Source organism: Neodiprion fabricii, chromosome 4, assembly GCF_021155785.1.
Source record: "Neodiprion fabricii isolate iyNeoFabr1 chromosome 4, iyNeoFabr1.1, whole genome shotgun sequence".
Lineage (NCBI taxonomy): Eukaryota > Metazoa > Arthropoda > Insecta > Hymenoptera > Diprionidae > Neodiprion > Neodiprion fabricii.
Genome location: NC_060242.1, coordinates 1,121,579 through 1,136,908, shown reverse-complemented (window position 1 = coordinate 1,136,908; position 15,330 = coordinate 1,121,579). Strand labels below are relative to the sequence as shown.

Genomic DNA, 15,330 nt, shown 5'->3' with positions numbered 1-15,330 from the left:
ACACCTTACGTAAAATTTGTCCGCGCATTTAACCACCACCACCACCACCACCATCATCATCATCATCATCATCATTATACGCGGTAGATGTACGAGTCGTTCTGCTTTCCCTCGCAGAGCCTCAATCCGATGGAGATAATAATATAATAATTCCTCATCGCGTAGCTGCCTCCGGTTTCGAATAAACTTGGTAAAAAACGTGTCGTCTTTTTTTCAGATACTTTTCGTTCAGACACCTTGTATATTGTATGAAATAATTTTCTTTTTACTTACTTTCATTGTCAACGAGAAGAAAATTAGGTTTGTTTGAGGACGAGTGTAACAACAGCTACTGCGTTAGTTGGATAATTCCACGTTTCTTACTCGTCAAAATTTATCGAGTAAAAGTAAGGTACGATATCATACGCTTGTTGAAAAGAAAACTTGGGTCGATTCAATTCAATTTCGTCGCTGTATCCACTAAAGATAATCAAATATAGCAATAAATAAAAAGGCTGCGATTAAAAGTTGAATAAAATTTTATTAAAATTCATCCTGTGGCAGGGCAATGTGTGTTAAATACGTTATAATGTAGGTAGGTATGCTCCAGTATGTATATATATAACGATTCTATTATCGAATCGTTAATGTTTATGTTTAAGGTGGCTATTTATTACATAATATATCCACACACGACGCAGGTACCGTAAAACCTTTTAATATGTATATATATTCCGAATGACGCCGGTGTACGATTAAAGTTTCGCGAAGTTGGTCGAACACACAAAACGATTCGAACTTATCGCTGACCTAGGCATGACTAAACCTTACGGTATATACGCTTTAATTTATATTGTCTTTAAATTTAGAATTTGAGGTCGGCGTGATTCGCGGCTGGCGAGCAAGGAAGTGGTAAAAAAAAACTAAAAATACAAATTCAGAGGATAAAAAAAGAAAAAGAAAGGATTGAAAAAGAAAAAAAACGACAACAAAGAATACGACCAGAGAAAACGGCGATTCGTCGCGAAATACAAACGATGCTGTATTTATTGTCTCAGAATTGCATATATATATATGTATATATATGTATATATGTATAGACGCGAGCGAGAAGAACGCGACAACGAAAATTAGACGATTATTTTATCGTCGCGTGGGGGTTGAGCTTCGGTTTTATCCTCTGTAATTATATATATATCGCCGCTTAATTTACACAAACGTCGATCAGTCGGGTCATATTCGACCGCAGCTGGTTTTTTTTTCTTTTTTCTTTTTTTTTTCTCTCTCTCAGTTCAAGCGTCGCTGCGTTTTAACGAAAATTGAAAAGTGAAGAAAGAAAGAAAGAGAAAAATAATCAGAATTTGAAGTGAAAACGAAGCATAACGATTGAACTTACGGAATTATTCATACGTTATAGGTCAACGCAACTTTGCTACAACGCATGGTCATTAACGCAGTCCTGTTTGTCACGTGAATAAGAAGAGAAAAAAAAATTTATCGATCAACGGTAAAATTTAATCATCTGGCCTAGCTACATATTTGTTTTAGCCTTATTATTACCGTTTCTTCCTCCTAATCGTGGGCAGTACCGGCAGATCTATTACATTATACATACATATGTATGTATGTATGTATGCATGTATGTATACATGTATAATACGAGGGAGTGAGTTAGCTTTTGCCACGGAGAATACATACTCGATGGATTATTTTTGGATCGATATTGCAAACGCCTCCTGGTTTTTTTTCTTTCTTTACTTTTTTACCATTTACATTTTTACTTTTTTTCTCTTCTCTTTATTCCTTATCGCGTGTTTGTCTCATACGCTTCATTTATGTATAACAATAACAGTGTCGATTATATAACCGAACTGATTCATTCATCGTTCTGTTCGCAACCGAAGAATCGCAATCGTTATGCATGAAAAATTACTAAAGCAACGTTACTCCTCATAGGAAATATGTAATACAATATACGTATATTACGATATTCTCAGTTGGTTTGATTTTTACTCTTTCTTTTTTCCTTTGCTTCGCTATTCTTGTCGTACGATATTGACACGTAAGAACCGGAGACGTTCTAAAAGTGTAATAACTCGACAGGAAAACATTCCGCTTTCTAAAATTCATCTAAATTGGAAATAATTTATATTAATATCTGCATGTATATATGCACGAATTGTTTATAATCATCGATACACGTCTTAATATAAATTATTTCCGATTTAGATGAATTTTTTACTGCGTCTTTAACGATTTGTTGAATTGCTTGTTTTATTTGATAAATTATCTCTGCGACGAATACATCGTATATACGTATATTATAAGTATGTTTATAATACGATAGTAATGATAATGTGATACAAATGCATCGGAAAGAGTGATTAATTATACTCTTTTCTTTTCTTCCGATCTTTCGGACATAGAGTATTTATATTATTATATCTATACCACACGTCGCGGAAGAATGACGTTGGAATTCATAGCAAAAATGGTGAATAGAAAGTAAATAAAAGTAAGAGACAAGAAACGAGCCGCGGCGCCTAATGAATCCGAAGACAATGGCCGACGACGACGTCACGGCTACGAGTTGCGAATATGTCATTAGTGGATATTATACACGTATATTTATATATTGTGCGCAACATCCCTTACATTACTATCGCAATATTTAATCACGCGTATCCGTATGTAATTAATGCATGCGGAGACGAAAAGACGAAGCGCACGTCAGCTGTGCCGAATACCAAAATGGAATTTATACGCAGTTGATTCATCGGTTGATTATTTTTAAGTTATTCATTTGTCAATTCGATTTATTCGTTCGAGCTATTACGGACGGAACGAAAATACACACGCCTAATACCGAATTATTTTCCGGCGAAACCTTCGAGTAAAGAAATTAAACTTTGAAGAAACAACAAAGTTTCGATTGGTCGGAAAGCCGACGTCTCAAAGTTCCGAAAATTCAAGTTACGATGGAGCAAAGTTACGAAGAGTAAAGTTTCGATAGGGGAAAATTTGGAAAATTAAAATATACTCGGGTAGCGTGGTTTACCGAACGAGCGGGTGGAAAAAATTGGCAAATCCGAAAATCAGAGTGACCAGGAATACGAACGTAAAAATATCGAAAATCCAAAACACAGAACGATCAAAGAAGTAAAATTTCACCGAGTCAGAAATTCACGGGACTGAAAATCTTGGATCATTCGGAATTTCCATGTTTCATACTTAAAAATTTTCTCATTCTCACACTTTCGGAACTTTGAGCGTGGGTTTTCCGACCATTCGAACCATCGTTGTTTCGTCAAAGTTTAATTTCCGAACATTTTAAAATTCGGAATTACAACTTCGCTCCAAATTAAGCGCTTGGAGAAAAAATCACTTCGTTTGCAGGAGTTGTCAACAAATAATATCATCATCGTCAACAAATATTCCGTTCGCAACGTAGATGTATCGCAAATTGGGAATGTTCGGCTTACCGATAATTTTCCGTATCTTATATTACATTGCGATCGAATCGCGCTGCTGCTGAGAAAATCTCGAAGCACGAAACGTCGATCGGTTCATCTACGCCTCGAGATGCTGGTGTTGGCGCGTACGAGCGAGATAACCTTTTGCTCGAATCTTCTCATGCATGCCGCCTTGGCAGCTAGCGGGGCAGTCTGATCGAAAACAGAAGGCTTTGGATTCGATCCGTGGCAGACGCGATCATCGGAGTATAAAATATGTGCGTGTGTGTGTGATGATGATGAATGAAAAGATGAGAAGATATATATATATCTGCGGGACGAAAACCGCACGAATAACGCACCACAAAACGCACCGTGATTTCCTTTTTCTTTCACGATCGAATCGTAATCGATTGGTCAAGTATTTGCCAATTTTTCTGGTCACGTTCGAGCAATTAATCCCTCGTTTTATCATCCGCCATGCGAAATAGATCATCGATCAGTCGACTAATGATTGCGTTTTTCTTTTCTTTGTCGCAGGGACCGAGTCCGTTATTGGTACGTTGCAACGAACGAGTATCCTGACTCATAAGTAGACACTTCTTTACACAGTATCTTGTTCGTTACGTTATTACTGTATATTCTCAATCGAAAGAATTTACTGTACCAATAACTGACAAATATTTTATCGTTGTACATTTGGAGACTAATTTGACTATACGTACCGATGATACGTATGTACACACACACACACATAAATATACACACCTATATATATATATATATATATATATATATATGCAGAGAGAGAGAGAGATAAAATTCCGCTAGGAGATGTTTACCGGCGTAATTACCACGCTGCTGACGAACGAAAACAAATTAGTCATTAGTGGTTCTGGGCAGTTTGGACTTAGGAATACTATACCACCGCTGCTAGCACCGATATGAGGTCTCGACCCTGAAATTTTGAAACGGCGAATCTTGACCTCAAAACGTTGTCTGTGTCGTTGTGTCGTACCTACCTATACAATAACGATGTAATCGCAGCCTCAAACCTAATCGCGATAAGGAGAGTGGTTAGCAGCTGAACGATGCAATAATTTATACGGCAAACCGTTGAACCGAACGATAACCGACGTCAAGGATAAACCGTATAATAATAAAGAGGAGGTCAGAAATGGGAGGAAATGAATTAGAAACAGTAAAAAAGAGAACGTACGTCAGTCATTCGTTCGCAGGTGATTCAGGACGAGGTTTCAGTCTGCTGCTGCAGAGTGCGGCAATAATGAAATACCGGCGTGCAATTTGACGACGCAACTCGAAGAAGAAACAACGACGAGAGCGTATAATGGGAAAATGATACACACGCGCGGTTCGCGTTTGGAAATTTGTCAGGAAAATTGCTACCTGCAGGCATAACGCGTGACGACGCGTGATGACGGTTGTAGAGAATCCTCAACGGTAGAAGATTTTTGTCCTTTGCCACGTCTCCGTTCTTGTATGTAAAACGAGTTCCGATTCGTCCGGCGTGCGTAGAGTGAGTCGGTCGATGAAGGACGCAACAAAACGATCCGCGCCCAAAGAGAAAAAGGAGAAAAAGATTGACGAATTTATTACGTATATTTTTCATATCGTTGAAGAAAATAGAGAAACTTGTCTCGATAGGCAGTTTTTACAGGCGGAAAGCCTAAGTTTGCCCTAGATATTAAGAACTCGCGATCGGCACTCGAAGTCGGAACTTTACAAAGTTATCTGTACGAGTGTCGATGAACCGAAATAACCTTATTTTACTCTCCGGTGGTTATAATATAATATCACCGCACGATGCTTTTGGTAATTTATAAACAGGCACGCGTTGTGACGAATGTCTCTGTAAGAATGGCGTCGTCGTGCCTTTAGCAAAATTTTGTCACGTTCCGATTTTTTCTTACTTCTTTATTTATATTTCTATTTAGCAATTACACTTCAACACCGGACTAGATGTTTGATACAAAAAAAAGCATCGGTATTCAATTTTTCTTCGTTTTCTTCTTCCGTTATCTTTACTTACATACATATATGTGTATACATGCAACATACCAGTCCGAAATCTAGGACGTAAACATCACGCCCTTTACGATCGCAATGACAACAAGAACAACAATAATAATAAAAATAACAACAACAACAACAACAACAAAAAATATCTTGGGTAGGTGTAAATTGAAAATTAGACATAATTCGTTCGTTGCGTGTCGATTGTACCTATGCACGTATGTATGTACCTACCTACAACGTTGTATACATATACGCGTGACGTATAAAGTGCCAGCAATTTGTTAATCTTGCGTTATCGTTATTTATCATCGTCTTTGTCGTCGCGTTTGCTTGCCGTATATATATGTATACATATGTATATACGTTCGTCGCCTCCATACCCACCGTAAACATACATGTAACACAAGCATAAGGTTATATCTAGCAACTCTCGTTCCGCGGATAGTCTCGCGGTTGTAATTCTCGCGTGTTGAACCGTTTCTTTCGCATCACGTTATACAGATGCGTGATAAAAGAAGCAAGGCGAAAAAGAAATAAAATAGATGGAAAAACTGCCGGAGAGCTAACTGGTTTTAAGACCATCTCTTTCTCTCTTATTCTTTTTCTCGGCTTGCACCATATGTATACATATATATTCCAAGGCGTAAAGTATTTGTAAATTGCGAACTTAACTAGCACGGATCAAGGACCACGTTCACAGATCATCTCATAGGTTTCGTGAGTACGATACGCATGTATCACATGTAGTACAATGCACGTTGTACATACAAATGGCATTTACGCACGCTTCTGCGTGTCGTATGTAAGACGGGCAAACTCGAGATGATGTTGATGACGATCGTGACGATATAAATTGTACCGTCATTTAGGAGAATTAAGTTAGCGATGCGACTTGTTCGCCATTCATTGGCTAGCCGGTGTTATCCAAGAGTCGAAGCGTATGCCTTATTTTATTAGGTTACCCGTATCACCGGCAGCGTGTAGAGCGATACGAAAGACAATCGTAACGTATCTGATTAAAATTCGCGAGTATAATCGCGAATTGTTTCTTTTTTACTTGTTTAACTTCCGTTAACCCTGCCAGTCACAGTGAGATGCTTAGCCAGTTTTTCTTTTATAAAAAAATAAAAGAAAAAAAAAAATTGAAGTTTGCATTTTTTTCGACGTTTGTTTAGCTCGCGAGACAAAAACTTGTGATTATCCTAGTTGTGCTTTTTCAGACATCACGTAAGCATTAGGTTATATTCAATATTTCGGCTCGACAAAAGTTCACAAAGTTAGTTTGAATGTCGATAAATCTGATGTGAAAATTGTAAGAAATTTTATTTCAACGCTTTGTCTTAAAAAATAACAAAAAAAAAACAGCCATCAGACTAGGCGACCACCTTAACCCGTGGTGACTTGGGTTCGATGTCGATTATCTTGTGACTCCATCGACGGCACTTCCGTTGAGGTAGGCCATAGTTATAACCGGACTGCCTCCGAAGTTTCTCGTACAATATGTACGATACACCTCGCATGCAAATCTTGTTGCATATAATTGCAATATATCTTCCACACGGATTACCAGCAGCTGCAGCCGCTGCTATTCGATGCATCGAACCTTAAGGTACGAACTTTTACGCCTCTCGAAGATTGCGACGAAGAAGGCGGCTCTCAACTTCCCTTTAATTTTAAATAACAGATAAACAAGGGGCGATATTACGATCCGACATCGTTTTTTCTCCACAATTTTCGCACTCACGTGAATTGGATCAAGTATTTCAATATAATTCGAAAAAGAAACTAAAAGCTAAAAGAAGAGAAGAGAAAAGTGAAGGCGGAAAAGAAAGCTGGGCGGGTGATTTTCTTCCTCGGGTCTAAAGATACGACGAAAAGAGGGAATGAAAAATTATTTACCCAATCGCAACGCGTCACGGACCGTCGGATATAATTTCGGCACACGTGGTTTAATACACACGCGGAGTCGAGGTTTATAACAACTGCATCAACTTGACGCGCTTGTACGTGCACCACCGCTATCAGGGGATGGCCTAGAGGGGGATTCGAGGAGGCTGAAAACCGGCTTGATTACCGCGCTGGTAACACCTACGCGAATCGGTGTATGTCGGACATGCATATTCTGCATGGCCAGCCGGTGCTATATTTAGAAACAACACAACGCGCCGCCGTTGAGAAGCTCCGAGCTCTCCTTTACTTGTCCCACCGTCACTTACGTTCGTACCGCGGACTGCCGCAGGTATCGGACCATTATTTAAACATTTTTTCACCAATCGTTGCCGTAATCATCGTTTTCCGAACTTGTACCCACTTCGCTAGTGAAGCTGAAACCGTCAGCCAGACGCGTTAAATTTTTTAGAAATTGAAACACGCAGCTCGGTTTTATCCTCGTAATTGTACAAAGGTATTGGCGGTTCGAGGTATTTCACATAATTTGTCACGCTCGTTATTCACTGCCTTATTTGAACGAACTTTGGAATCTTTGCTGATAATTCTGGCTCTCAGCTTCAGCCTCGTCTTGCACTCCGAAAAAGCTTATACGTTAAAGTTTTGTATTCTCCTCAATTTGGTCGGATCAGTGGACAATGAACAAATACTCCGTCGTTCGTTCCAATCACATTCTTCAAAACAATGTATTATAACCCATCAATCGCGTGCCGATGAAAGATGTCCGAAACCTGATGAAACCTTTTGTTCAACAACGAAAGTCCGTCCGTTACGGTCAAGCACTTTGTCAAATGAAAAATACACGTCTTTGGCTTCTCTTGAATGAAAATTTTGCCCACTATCCGTGGGACGGGTTCCTGGGAGTCACTGGGTTAAAAAAATAGAAAAAAAAAAAGAAGGAACGTATCCTGGGGACGCGTTTTTTAACACGTGACGACCGTTAACGCCGGGCAATCGAGTCGCTAATCAGCTGGCTGGTCCACCTCGTACATCGTGCACGTCGGCTTTGCGGACTGCAATTCGTTACCGTTCCGATCCCCTCGTGTTCGGTTATAGACTTGCGGATATGCGATCGATGTATCCTGCAGATGACTACCATTCTGCCGCGGTCTATAAATGACTCGTATTTTTGATCATTAATCGTACGAATGATTTTTAAAAAACCTTTCCACTTTAAAGAATGTTAAAATTGATTGGAATAATTCTGAGAATCCAATGAAAGAAATATCATAATTCCTGTATCTGGTCACGTACAAGACGATTCATCGTCGCGTCTCCGATTTTCTTTCGAAGAGATCGTCGCAGTCGCGAATCAACAATCACGTTTTTCACGTGGCATTGCGCGGACCGTTTCATCGGTACGAAGAGAAATCTTTCCGCTTGGCTTAAGATCTCCTATTTCAGCCACCTAATATACGCTTGGCGATTCTGTTATTGGTAATTAATCGTTGTTTTTCAGGTTGGCCACGCATCGCCACCTCCGCCAGCACCGAATAACGCCAACCAACGAGAAAGCTTGCCGGCTCCGTCCCGTGGACCGAGAACTCTTCTTCTTCGACGTGGTGAAAATGGCTTCGGATTCACTCTGCGACACTTCATCGTCTACCCGCCCGAGTCCTGCTACGTAAGTCGGATAAAAACAAATTTACTCGGTAACCGCGCGTTCGTCGTTTTCTACCGAAATTAAATCGTTTATCACGAACGATCGACACTGGACGGAAAAAAAATTCGAGAAAGTCGATCGAGGCTGCTGCTCAAGGGGGGGGTTCATTTTATTTAAAAAAAAAAGAAAAAAACTATGGTTTTAGACCGTCCGAGATGTACACCTCACCCCCTTAATGGGGGTTTAAAACTGCAGTTCTCACGTCGAAAATGACTAAACGCGGTTGCTTCAGTGATATACGGTTTAATTAACGATCGTCCTTGGCTCTCCCTTATTACACTCGCGCCTGTATATCTGTGTACAAGAGTTACACGTATCGGCAAGTTGAGAACCGGACGAATTGCGTATCGGTAGCCGATCGTATCGGAAGACCACGTTCTTAATTGTCAGTGGCCATCGGGCTGTGCCCGTTGTACCTCGATCCCTTGCCATCTCCTTCTACCACTGCAAGGTCTTGCAGGCTATTCGAGTACGCGCGTATAAGACGCATAAATTTTTGTCTACCTACCTCATACGTCTCTGCCTTCGTGTATTTTACTCCCCCTCTCCTCCTGCCCGCATCCTCTTCTGGTGTAATATGCCGTTCCCCATATACCTTTTGGGGAGATAATTAATACTCGAATGACCTGAAATGTTTTTCTGCACGGTACAAAGTTGCACCGAGTAGGCATACGCGCGAGTGAATACCTACACGTGTATGTGTGTGTGTATATATATATGTATACACATGGTACACCGTACCTACGCTCTTTATTTCCATTTAACGAAGGCTGCAGAAGTCTTTGGTAGCGTTTCGCGTATTCGCATCTCTCCCTATATTGTCTCGTTGTTGTTTCGAAAACATATAACGCGTAACCCGCAGGCTGCCGAGTGAAATCGAAGGACGCGTTTCGCAATCATTTCGCGAAACAAACTATTATAGGATTCGGTAACGTTGTCCTGACGGATGATGAAAAATGTGCGACAGATACGGAAATGAAAATAAAAAATTAGTAACCGTCGACTTTTTTCCAATTAATCAGCAGATGTTACCGGGACACGAGCGGGCCAGGATTGACGAGCCGATGGACACGATCTTCGTGAAACAGGTACGCGCCAATTCTCCGGCATCGGAAGCCGGGCTTCGGACAGGGGATCGAGTCGCGTCCGTCGACGGGGTGCCGACGAGGGGCGAGCAGTACGCTCGCGTGGTCCAGAGGATACAGCAGGCGGGTCCTTGGCTACGTCTAATCGTCGTTTCCAAGGACGACGACATTTTGCAACGGGTGAGAATTCCTTTTTCACGCATTCACAATGGAGAGATCTTTCGACCTTTGATAGATTTCGGAGTAGCCACCTGGAATACTTGGAAAACGCGAAAGTGTCGGGGTATTTTTAATTTGCTCATGGAATAAACTGAAAATATCAGTTTTGCGTCCTGGGAGTTGGATATGATTTTTTTGAGGTACGGCAAGGTTGCTTTTTTTCGTTGAGAAAACACAAATTTAATTCGATTTGAATTTGAAACGAATAAGCTCAACGATTTAGGCTTTGGTGACTTACCAGAATTGGGGAAATGTCGGAGGAAACTGGGTCTTGGATCGTGGAAAAAATCTCATAATGTCGTGGAATTTTGTTCCCGAAAATTTGTGGCTACCCTGAGTTTTCTCGGCGCGGTGTAACCTACGTTAAGAAATATCTCCGGGGACTTATTTTTCTCTTTGAACCTTCACCTCTCGATGATAACGAAATGTTTGTAATGCGTACAGAATGGTTAGGAGGGCATAATTGGATCCGGTTCGTCGCACCGTGATATTCGCAGCCTGTGTTTGATCGGCTTAGCGCTACTATTGCCGTAATGAATCCTTACGTCCGACAGACTGAGGAGAGGCAGGGTATCGATTCAATTATAGAATCCGGAGTAAATTCAATTCCCCTGCCATTGCAACAACGCGATTCGTTTTTAATTGGCTTGTACGCGGTGTTTCTGTGGGGGAAAAAAATACGAATTCGACTCGGGCGATATTTCTGTCTTCTGATGTAAAAAATTTTCTCGAGATATTACGATCAAGTGTAACGTATTTGTTTAACCGATTATTTCTTTCATCGTACAGTATTTTGGTGAAACGGCACACAATCCCGAAACGAATCAACGACCTCGACTTCGCTCGCCGGACAGAACGTCGCAGAAGCAAAGGAGATCGACGAGCATGATACCAGGTCCGACACCCAGGAGCCGACAATCCTGGGTCTGTTCTCCACCGGGTTCCGAAAACCAAGGTACAACCCTTCATCCGTACAAACAACAGAGAGAAGAAGTCTACAAGGATACTAAAATGCTAGCACCGACCCAGCGGAGGCCTCTGGAGGCTCACAATCAGGAGACGCTCTACGACCATCCGGAGCGACCGCAGAGACGGCAGAAAGAACAGCAAAATCAAATTCCCCAGCCGTTCAGGCAGCCGCCGGATTCGAGATTTGACTTGTACGACAGAACGAGGCCCGAGTCGATATACTCGAGGCCGTCGAACACCGAGCAAATCTACGACAGGATAAAGGACCCGATTTACGAGAGGGTCCGACCCTCGGACGTGATCAGCAAATCGCTCGATCAGTATCCAATGTCCAGGGCTGAACCTCAGGTGCCGATTTACAGACCTGGAAGAAGGGTCGTCAGTCGGAGAGCCAGCGAAGGCAGCGGAATGGCCAGCGAAGTCGAGTCTCAGGCCTACGGTAGCATGGACGCCCTCAAGTCCAGCACTCCTGGTTCCCGGCTGAGCATGGAGTCCAGGAGGGATTCGAGCCCTGCCAGCAAGGAGAGTCTCTCCTCGTACGACTCGAATTCAACCCTGACCGGCAACGAGTACTCCGACGATTCTGTTATCATGAACAGATTGAGGCGGAGCTTTGAACAGAAAGAGGAGTTTCTCAGGCGACCGAGTCAGCCGATCGGATGGCTCACACCCGAGGAGGAGTCGAAGCGTATTCAAAGGGAGTTTTACGCAAGGCCGCAAAAACTTCAACGACAAGTATGGCCTCCCAACGAACAGCAGGCCAGTAGACGGCAACATTCTCCGACGAGAAACTCCGTTGAGAGAAATACCAGGGCTCCCAAACCTACGAATCAAAGTTTGCAGAGAGTTAGAGGTGATTTGGACAGCGAAACTGAGTATTCTAATCAGCTTGACGGAGAGAACGACGACGACGTCGACGACAACGACGATGACGACGAAGATGACGGAGATCAGCCTGGCATAGAGGAGATTCAGGCGAAACGTGACCAGTTTTATTCCTCTCTTTACGACAGCAACGGTCAGTTCGTTAAAGAAAATCATTTCAAGTACGGACCGCCTGTCGCAGGAAACAATGGCAATAAGATTAACAACGACGCGCAGTTCAGATCTTCGAATACGAGGAGCGGCAACAAGGCTGCCTTTGTAACGACGCTGTCGAGGATACACGAGAATGTCACGTCGAACCAGCAGGGTGGTGGTCAGGATTTGAGGAACGGAACTTCGTCTCTTCCCTCCTCGCCCGGACCGGAAAAGAAAAATAACGATAAATTTTCCGTACCGCCTCAAGGATTACAGATTGTGTCTCGCAGGGCTAAGCAGTTTGAGTCGGGACGACTGCTCAGCGACGATGACGAGCCGACTAGTGATAGAACTAATTTGTACAAAAGTGAATTATCTAGGTTATCAAGTAAACGAAGTGTTCCTAATGTGGCTGTTAGAAAAAGAGAATTTGAATCCAAAGCTGAGGCCAGAGAACCAAGGAGAATACCAGCTCATCGAGAGAGCAAATCACTCGAGTCCGGTATGTTATAATGTTATCACATTTGTTGTTTTCTGTTATCAAAACTTTGCGATTAGCTTGCGTTTTTTCTTCTTATCTATTTGCTCAGTTTATTGTCTCCTATCACAGGCCTTGAATTGAAGTGGCTAAAAATAATCTGGGTCAGTTTTTTTCATTCAAACACACAAGGTCACTGGAAGTTACTTTTCGGGTGAAAAAATATCTCTGTGAAAAAAAAAAAAAAAAAATCAAGATTTTGATAATCTGGTCGCTGATGTAATAACGTTCACTATTTTTTTTCAAACAATAGACGAGTGGAAAGCTTTGATTAACTCTTACCAGTTCGAAATGGAATTTTCACAGACAGATATTTTCGGGGTGACGCGGTTGACCGTGACAAAATTGGGTTAACCGTTATCTCTACTTTGTAATTACAGTAAATATAAAGTATTTACGTATAATATAATATATGAATAACAAAACATTGTGGTCTATATGCATATAGGGAGAGAATTGTCGGGGAATAGAGTTATTCCTGTAGGCAGCAAGTACATCCATTGCGAACCGCCGGCTGGATATAGGGAAATAAGAGGTAGATGAACGTGTCAAGTTCAGACCTGTATTGTCGATGTATTTAATAGTGTGTTTATCGTGGCAGTTTATGTAACATGTGTCCGTATCATTAACTCGTCTTTCATACTTGATGAACGTTTGACGTTCGTAAAACGTCAGGAAGACACTACGAAGCATATCATCGCAGAGCATGTCTCATCGTTCCTTTTCTCATGCTTTGTAACGTATATCTATCTCGTCAGTTAACGTGTCAACACTGTATTCTCACAGTGATCATAAAATTTCCCATTATCGGAAATCATTCGAAACCCAGGGGTAAATCACTTTGAAAAATTAGAGAGAAAGATGGATTTCGTACGACTTCAAACGACAGACGACAAAGAGTGATTAACCCCTCGGTAAAAACCATAAATCTTTACTCGAAAATTCATCCGAAATTCTATTCATCCATTTCATTAATTCTATCCACTTATCGGCAGAAGTTTTCTAGACATTTTCGCGTCTTGAACGAGCAGCAGTCATCCACGTACTTCTCTGTCTATCAGAAACTCCTGCCTTTGAAATTAGAGTTTGTGGATTTTCTTGTAATTATGTGTAGTTGTTTCTACAATGGGTGTTATAAACTCGCTGTGTATCTCGCCTTGTAGTTATGTAATTTCAAACTCATTTAGAATCGTCGAAATATATTATAAATTTTTCGCAGAAATGCCCGCGATGGAAACTGAATCCATGCATCTAAGGGCACGAAGTAACAGCGCGGAGTCTTGGGAGGCAGCGAATAGCACGTCGCGACGAAATGCAAGGCACACTTGGCAGACGGAAGTCGAAGAGGAAGATGCGAAAAGAAACAAGGCTAAGCGTCAAGACAGTTACTTACAGGCGGTTAAAGCCCAGCTTGGTGAGTCATACTTGTAACATTTGCAAATATATTTTTGTCTGTAACCCTTATTTTTAGAGAGACACTGCACCATCATTCCCAGTATGTTTTAACTAGATCATTTCTATATACCTAAATGCCAAGATATTTGGCAGTACGTCATTATTTATTGTTTGTAGCTAATTTTTTTCAAACCCACTTCGTGTTGTACCTAAAAATGGGTAGTTTTTGATTTAGAAAACCGGCAATTAAGTATTTTTCAAATTCTCTTCATCATCACACTTCACATTCGCCATCCTTGATTGAAATATTTAAATTTATCTTTTATTATTGATCAACGATGGTGATTTTTATTCGAACTGATTTTTTAATCCATTTTTGGAGGGCTCAGCTATAGTTGAACCTCGTTGATTTGATTTTCTGGATTTTTGTTATTTTCATCCATTTCGCATGATGATTGTTTAAGAAGTGGATAAATTTTATTTTCTTTTCTATCCGAATTATTATTGACGAGAATAAAAGCATGTATTGATAGAAAAACGTGTGGGGTTACTGATTGTGAATGTAAAAATGAAATAACAGTCTGCGTAGTTTATTTGCACAGATAAAATATTTTGCGTACGGGTATACCGTATAAAATTTTTATTCGTTTTTCTTTTTCTTTACTTTCTTCTCTGTGTTTTTTTTTTTTTTTTTCCAATCAAATTTCACGAAATTGCCCGCTTTTGAATATAACTGTAAATGTTCGAAGGAGTATGAAAATGTTGATCGAAAGAACTTGATTAAAAAAAAAAAACGCGACTTTTCTCCGAAGATGAATCACCTTTACTGTTTGACTTGAATATTTTTGTAATGGAATAATTTGTCACATTTGTTTCACGCTCACCACAAATATTTGTCATTTATCATTGGTCAATTGCAAGTTGAAAAATCGTCGACCGCATCTACAAAAATGAAATTGCAAAATTATTCATTTCACGTGTATATTTTCCACATTAATTTCATCGATTGTTGGGATGTGTGTGTGT

The 15,330-nt window shown here is 40.8% G+C and overlaps 1 protein-coding gene across 13 annotated transcripts in view; it reads left to right on the top strand.

Moving 5' to 3' along the window:
- Positions 1-15,330, top strand: part of LOC124180161 (rho GTPase-activating protein 21-A) — a 97,755-nt gene that overhangs the window by 62,344 nt on the left and 20,081 nt on the right. For 9 of the 13 annotated variants that reach the window (XM_046565298.1, XM_046565297.1, XM_046565296.1 and 6 more), the window contains exons 3-8: positions 3,972-3,989; positions 8,875-9,039; positions 10,101-10,343; positions 11,172-12,873; positions 13,358-13,444; positions 14,129-14,323. In XM_046565298.1, the coding sequence (XP_046421254.1) occupies positions 3,972-3,989; positions 8,875-9,039; positions 10,101-10,343; positions 11,172-12,873; positions 13,358-13,444; positions 14,129-14,323 (2,410 nt within the window). The remainder of the gene's footprint in view (positions 1-3,971; positions 3,990-8,874; positions 9,040-10,100; positions 10,344-11,171; positions 12,874-13,357; positions 13,445-14,128; positions 14,324-15,330) is intronic. The other 4 variants (XM_046565289.1, XM_046565295.1, XM_046565288.1 and 1 more) reach the window with 3 other exon arrangements.